The sequence below is a fragment of the Heptranchias perlo genome, chromosome 24 (genome assembly GCF_035084215.1).
Source record: "Heptranchias perlo isolate sHepPer1 chromosome 24, sHepPer1.hap1, whole genome shotgun sequence".
Classification (NCBI taxonomy): domain Eukaryota; kingdom Metazoa; phylum Chordata; class Chondrichthyes; order Hexanchiformes; family Hexanchidae; genus Heptranchias; species Heptranchias perlo.
Window position 1 is genome coordinate 44,791,214 of NC_090348.1, and position 6,775 is coordinate 44,797,988.

The 6,775-nt window shown below is 47.3% G+C and overlaps 1 protein-coding gene across 1 annotated transcript; it reads right to left on the minus strand.

Annotated features, from left to right (window-relative positions):
* Positions 1–449: 449 nt before the first annotated feature.
* On the minus strand, positions 450–6,527 carry LOC137341750 (protein smoothened-like). The gene is made up of 2 exons (XM_068005212.1): positions 6,361–6,527; positions 450–5,497 (listed from the first exon to the last, which is right to left on the minus strand). The coding sequence occupies exons 1-2, from the start codon at positions 6,422–6,424 to the stop codon at positions 5,271–5,273; spliced, it is 291 nt and encodes a 96-aa protein (XP_067861313.1). The 5' UTR covers positions 6,425–6,527; the 3' UTR covers positions 450–5,270.
* Positions 6,528–6,775: the final 248 nt, after the last annotated feature.

Here is a 6,775-nt window from a genome sequence, read left to right on the forward strand (position 1 = left end):
CTAGTCCTTCTGACTCGGGCGAGTGTGCTATCCACTGAGCCACGGCTGCCACACAGACCAGGAAGGTCCTAGATCCCACCCTGCCCTGTGTTCTGGACTAAATGATGGGTGGGTGCAGTAGGGAATCAGTTCCTGCTACTGATCACTGTCCCGTCAATCCTGCTGGAACGCACGTGCATGGATGTCGGGTAAAGACAGGGTGAGGCTTAGCCATTACGCCCACTGTGGTGGAATAGCAGGTGGACACTCACTGTATTGACGTACATACAAATAATGGACCCTCACGGCAAGGTAGCGGGGGTGGGGAGGGTGTTGGAGGGAAGGGGGAGGGTGTCGGAGGGGAGGGAGAAGGTTGCATGAGGAACTGCTAGCCCAGCAGAAATGACCTCCTTCAGTAGAGGGGGAAGAAAATTAGGAGAACAATTTTTAAAGAAGCACAATTTGATCAATTCCTGGTTTAAAAAATGTTTTTATTGTAAAATTGTTTTAATCGGGTGAAAAACAACATTTTATCATGTAGACGTCACACTAAGGAATTAAGAAAGTGTTTAAAATGACCTTCTTTCCCCCTACACAATATGTATCCACTCTACAGACCACTATATACACTGATTACAAGTTTAAAATGGCTATATATGGTACAAAAATAACCATTTATATTTCTATAAAAAAATATCAGTCTTCAACATTTTACAGAACCAGACTATTACTTGGCAGAGAGGGAGTGGGGCTGGGGAAGGGGAAGGGGTCAGGCCCCATTTACAGAACAGACAGACACTCAGGATCTCTCTATGCTGGCTGTTTGTGGGGTTCTCAAACATACAGAAGCTGGTTAATCTCCAGGGGGGTCATTTTGACTTTGTGCGATTGTGTAAAATGGGCGTTAGAGCTATTTTATTACAGCAAATTGGGCAAATGGGGCTTGCTGGCGCTCTCGAATTGTTTTGGGGCCCAGTTGCTAGTGGAAGGGTAGATCACAGCCAAAGCCTGGTTATAATCGGGCACAAATTGCCACTATAATTGGGAAATCTTAAGACAGGGCTCGAGGGTAGCAGGTGGAGGAAAGGGAAATGGATTAGGCTGGACTGAGGGAGTTTTACTTTGCATCTGCTACCTCCTTTACTGACCCGAGAGTCGTCAATGGTGACACCGGGAAAATACAGACTCCCTTCCTCAGTACTGACAGCTCATGTACACAGCACAAATATTCATCAAATTGAAAAATAAAAGGAAGACCTTTTAAGTACACGGTGGGATATTAGTGCATTAATGGTGACTGTGATCGTCTGCTCCGCATGGGTGTTTAACCCGTTTGAAATAAATGGATTGGTGCCGCTGTTAAAATAGCAGACAGGAATTTCAGACAAGCACATTGTCTGAACACCATTAGCTTAGAGTGTAATCTCAAGGCTGGAGAGATCTGTACCAACATCACCAAGGTTTGACTGAAGTGCAGAATAATCAAGAAACTAGAATTTCACCATTTTGAAGTGGGTGGGGCGTGAGGGGGGGAAAATGAGTTGGTGTGAAGGGGGCAAGTCACACACCCGAATTCCTAACCAGCACTCCCGGGAAGCAAAGCTCATTCAGAAAACTTGACCGTTCTTCATTTGCTGTACGATGGGATCCAAAGCAGATACTTTATTCCCCAGCAACTCAGTATCTTGTATTTCCAACTTGGACACTTTCAATACGGTCTTCTGATTCTTGGAGAAATGCTGCTTATCCTTTTGTGTATATAATACAAAGTGTTTTTTTTTCACACTAAAATCATTGTCCTCTATCGATATACTTCTCTCAGAATTAACTGCAATTCTGATACATAATCTGGTAAAACAAAAATACACACACACAACCACAGAAACCGCACTGCAGTGTTCATCATTAAACAAACTATTTATGCCAACAGTCATTTTTGCAACAGAAAGTAGTTTTAACAGCCTTTGAAGTACATTTTGTCTTTTCTCTCCCATCCCTTTTCAGCGTGATTCTGCTACGCGTCTCCTGAAGGCTGCAGGACTGTATCATTTCTCGGTCCTTTTCAGCCGTTTATGTTATCGATCCACTTTCATCAGCAAAACACAACGGACACGTTTAGCCTGTTCGGTCTCCGTGCTGCAAAGTGGGGCGGATCCGTCCCGAGGCCAAGATTGGGTGCTCAAAGGCACCGCATTGGAGAAGGTGCTGGCAGCGTGACTGGCTGGTTACCGCAGCCACTTCACAGAGTACGGTACCGCATGTAAGGAGATCAGACGAAGACAATAGACCGTTTGACTAAGCTGCTGAGACCCTGATCTTCCCTTTATACTGGAGTTATTGAACGTGGAGCCTTGCCATGTTTATACACACTGATAACCGGCCTGACTTCTAAAGTGAGGCTGACTACATGGAAGGACAATTCTAAAAGTGTCCCCCCTTCAATGTCTTCTTACTGAGTCCAACTGAGAGGGGTTACTCGCAACTCAATGGCAAGAGGCAGTACAACAACAACTTGCTGTTACATATAGCACGTTTACATAGGAAAACATCCCAAGGCGCTTCACAGAAGCGTTAAGCAGACAGAAATCAAAAGTCGAGCCAAAAATGGAGATTTTAGGAGGGGTGACTAAAAGCTTGGTCGAAGAGGTGGGTTTTTAGGAGGGTGTTAAGGGAGGAGAGAGAGAGAAGTAGGGAGGTTTAGGGAGGGAATTCCATAGCTTAGGGTCTAGACGGCAGAAGGCACGGCTGCTAATGGCGGGGTGAAGGGAATGCAGGATGCACAAAGCCAGAGTTGGAGGAACGCGAAGTTCTCAAGAGGGTTATAGGGCTGGAGGAGGTGAGGCCACAAAGGGATTTAAGCACAAAGTTGAGAATTTTAAGTATGAAGCGTTGGGGGACTGGGAGCCAATGTAGGTCAGCGAGCACAGGGTGAGCGGGACTTGGTGCGGGATAGGATGAGGGCAGCAGAGTTTTGGATGAGCTGAAGTTTTCGGAGGCTGGAGGATGGCAGGCCGGCCAGTAGAGCATTGGAATAGAGCACAGTAATAACAGGGTCCGGGGATGGGCAATGTGCTCTGTACAGGTAGCTTTAAACTTGTAACTTGGGCTAAAATCAACCCACTCTTAGAGGCAGAGGATCTTCAGAAGTGAAGAGGAGATTGGGGGAGGGGGAATGATAAAGGATGGTCATGGAAAGAGTTACAAAGGACCAGGAGCTCATTAATGAGTTGCTTGAGCAAGAAAAGGTAAGACTGATCTTTTCATTCACTTCACTATTCGGACCAGGAAGGGCCAACAGCAAGTGACCGTATCCAGCTAACACTGTGCAACACTTGCAATATCGACCACATTCAGACACACAGCAGACAGACAACATTTTTAAAAATTCATTCATGGGATGTGGGCGTCGCTGGCGAGGCCGGCATTTATTGCCCATCCCTAATTGCCCTTGAGAAGGTGGTGGTGAGCCGCCGCCTTGAACCGCTGCAGTACATGGGGTGAAGGTTCTCCCACAGTGCTGTTAGGTAGGGAGTTCCAGGATTTTGACCCAGCGACGATGAAAGAACGGCGATATATTTGCAAATCGGGATGGTGTGTGACATGGAGGGGAACATGGAGGTGGTGGTGTTCCCATGCGCCTGCTGCCCCCTTGTGTAACTTGGCCATTACTGTGTAATGGGCTGGTGCCCAAGTACCTTAGACCGTACAATCATCACTGACCTGGGACCTCAGGCAGGTTTGGGATCATCTTGACACCATTGCCACTTTCAGGTTGTCATGACTAACATTCCTCTTCCCTTCAAAGCAGATTGGACTGATAGCTGCCTGGATCAAACCCTGACACTTTATTCCATCAATCCGATCAAAATTGTTTTTTTTGAAAAACATTCTCAATCTTAAGATGTTATGTTATAAAAAAAGAGAAAAACCTCATGGAACAACAAAGCAAGTCTTTGTAAAATAAATCACATCAACGCTCTAACTTGACGCTACGAACAGTTAAAAATTTGGAAGGTGAAACTCACTAGCGTTAAAAACCCCTTGCGGTGAAGTTATTAAAGGGAGAGCCCCAGTGTACAGTTCAACGGTTAGTCAACTGGCTGGGGAGTCAGTGACAAGGGATCATCAATTTTAAATTATCTCAGAGAGTGAGATCAGGAGAAATATCTTTATAGAGAGGATTGGTGGAGCTTGGAAACGCTTTATCACAGGGAATGGTTAAGGGAAAGACCACTGCATCTTTTAAAGGAAAATTGGATAAGTATTTGAAGCTGGGGGAGGAGTAAAGAGCAGTGGGATTAGTTTTGGATTGCTCTGGGAAAGGGACAGCATAGACCCGATGGGCCGAACGGACTCCTGTACTGTAACTTTCTATGGTACAATTTGTTGGGCCTGTACAAAATCCAACACACGACAAGGTATGGTCAACAAGCATCTAAACTTCTGAGAAAGATTAATCAATAATGCCAGTCTAGCAGAGCACAAGGAAGTTATTTGCACTCTCAGCCATTCCCAACCAACTCACAGAGTCTCAGCTCCGAAAAAGTCTCCAATAACTTTACCAAATTGACACGTCGGGTGGGTTTGTTACTGATGTTCTCTGCGGCCTGAGGCATTAAAATGGAAGGCCACTTTTCAGCAGATGGTCCCTCGTGTGATGGGATGCAGCAATCTCTTTCAGATGGGTAGCAAAGTACTTCCTATGGTTTCCACGAGTTCATTTGAACAGTAAAGTTACTTGCAGTTGCTAGCCAATCACACTCCTGACTGTTCAGTGAAGTACTTTCAATGGTTTCCACAAACTCGTATTGAACTACAGCAGATATTTAGCAAAGTCCCAAGTTGCAGTCGGATGGTGCCTTAAACAATACCAACAATGGCCCACAGTTCAAAAATCAGAATCGGCATCCATCAACTCCGCATCCACTAGATTTGTTCTCGAATGTACAGGTGCAACAGCAGTCCTTCTGCCCTGGGATCGGGGTAAATGGGGGATATTAATGACAGGCAGTCCACCCAGCTCCATACTGGCAGAGGGATGAGCGAATAGGCGATTGCACGGTCTCCGAGGGGGACGGAATCGATCGCCATGGGAAAACCCCAGCTCATCCGGCAGCACGTCGTCAACCGAAAGAGGGTTTGCGATCAAATTCAGAGGCGCGTTGCGCCTGTACTCCGAAGTGCTACCGAGCGCTCCTCTGGGAAACCTCCCTTCGTGGGAGCCCTGGGCGACTCCGTACTCCGGGAAAGCGCCCGGTAAAATATCCTGAACGTCGGCTGGCTGCACAGCTTTAGAGACCAAGCTTTTTTTGCCCGGGCAGCTTGGGCAAGCGCGGGACGGTGCTGGACGCCCTCTCCGTGCAGTAGCCCATGTCGTGCGTCTCATCCGTAGGCCCCAGTGCTCCGGCGCCTTTCTTCCTCTTTCTCTTCTTCTTCTTCTTCCCGGCTTTCTTCTGGAGTTCTGGGGGAATTTCGGCCTCGATGATCCAGAGGTTCTTCTTGTTCTCATCCGACGGCACTGGAATGGACCGAAACACACACACTCACTCACAGTCAGATAGGAATTCTGAGCCTCTCACTGTCTCTCAGTTTCAAGCAGATACAAAAACAGTTGCAGCACAATCCACTTGAAAGACGGTGCTGCCCCGCTTTGGGAAGCAGCAAGAGATCCGTCCATTGTGGTGCACTCCTTGTGGGAATTTTAATTTATCAAATGAATTGCAATAGAAAGTTGAATTGGAACTGCTCCTTCATGAAGCCCAGAAGGCCCATGACATGCCAAAACAACTGGACCTAATTAATAAGGAGGTGGGGACCAAAATACTCCTTTGTAAGGTTTGCTCCGGGTGCTATTGCTGACGTGACCACCGTTTGTATGGATTCAGTGGTCAGCCTGGAAACAGATGACCGTGGCTGCTCAAAATATCAGAGCCGGCCGCTGGTCAGTGACGGAAGTGATCCAGAGGTGACCTCACCTGGATCACTGCTGTAAGGAGGCTCTTGGGACCCGAAGGCAATGCAATTGAGATTGGGAACTCAGCACTGGGTGAGGAGGGGGGGGGGGGGAAATAAACCATGGTGGGGGGCAATTTTAACCTATCCCACATGTCGGGAAACTGATGAGATTGGGTGCAACGTTGGTTTTACACCCCCTCCCGATTATATTCCCTATTGGTCAATATTTGGGGGGGGGGGGGGGGTGGGGTGGGGGAGGAGTGTTAAACCGGAGTTCACCCGATCCCAGTGGGGTTTTCCCGCCCGGTGAGTACCCCCACTGTCTTCTCCACACACTACAGCTGTGTAGGTTTAAAGGACTCGCGGTGGGACGAACGATTTATCGGTTGACTGATTCGCGTTTGTTTATCCGAGTGGTAAACTCACCTGGCGTCCCCACCGGAGTAACGGAAATGTCCTGAGGTAAAATGGCTCCCCTCCTGGCCACCATCTTGGTTACATGTTGAGCCCAGGCAGACGAGAGATCAGCAGACGGCTCGTTCAGGTCGAAGTTAATTCCAGCTGAAAACGCACGATGATTTTCAGATACTGATTTCTCCTTCCTTTCCTCCCCGCCCCCACTCCTCCTCGTCCAACGGGTGTTTCATGTAAAGCTTCTTGCCTCCCGTACCTCTAACTGAGATTATAAAACTTAACGCACAGAATCAGGAACCCGGTAAGTTTTTTAAAAAAAAGGTATCTATTTTCATCTATCCTAATGGCACTGAGGTAAAGTCACCGTCTGTGAACCACACAGACCAGGAAGATTTTTTAGGTTCGATTCGATTTTTAAAATTCTCAA

Coding starts and splice junctions, on each gene's coding strand:
- LOC137341750 (XM_068005212.1), bottom strand. CDS start 6,424: ATGGTGGCCAGGAGGGGAGCCATTTTACCTCAGGACATTTCCGTTACT. Junction 5,498..6,360: donor TACTCCGGTGGGGACGCCAG/GTGAGTTTACCA, acceptor GGTCCATTCCAG/TGCCGTCGGATGAGAACAAG.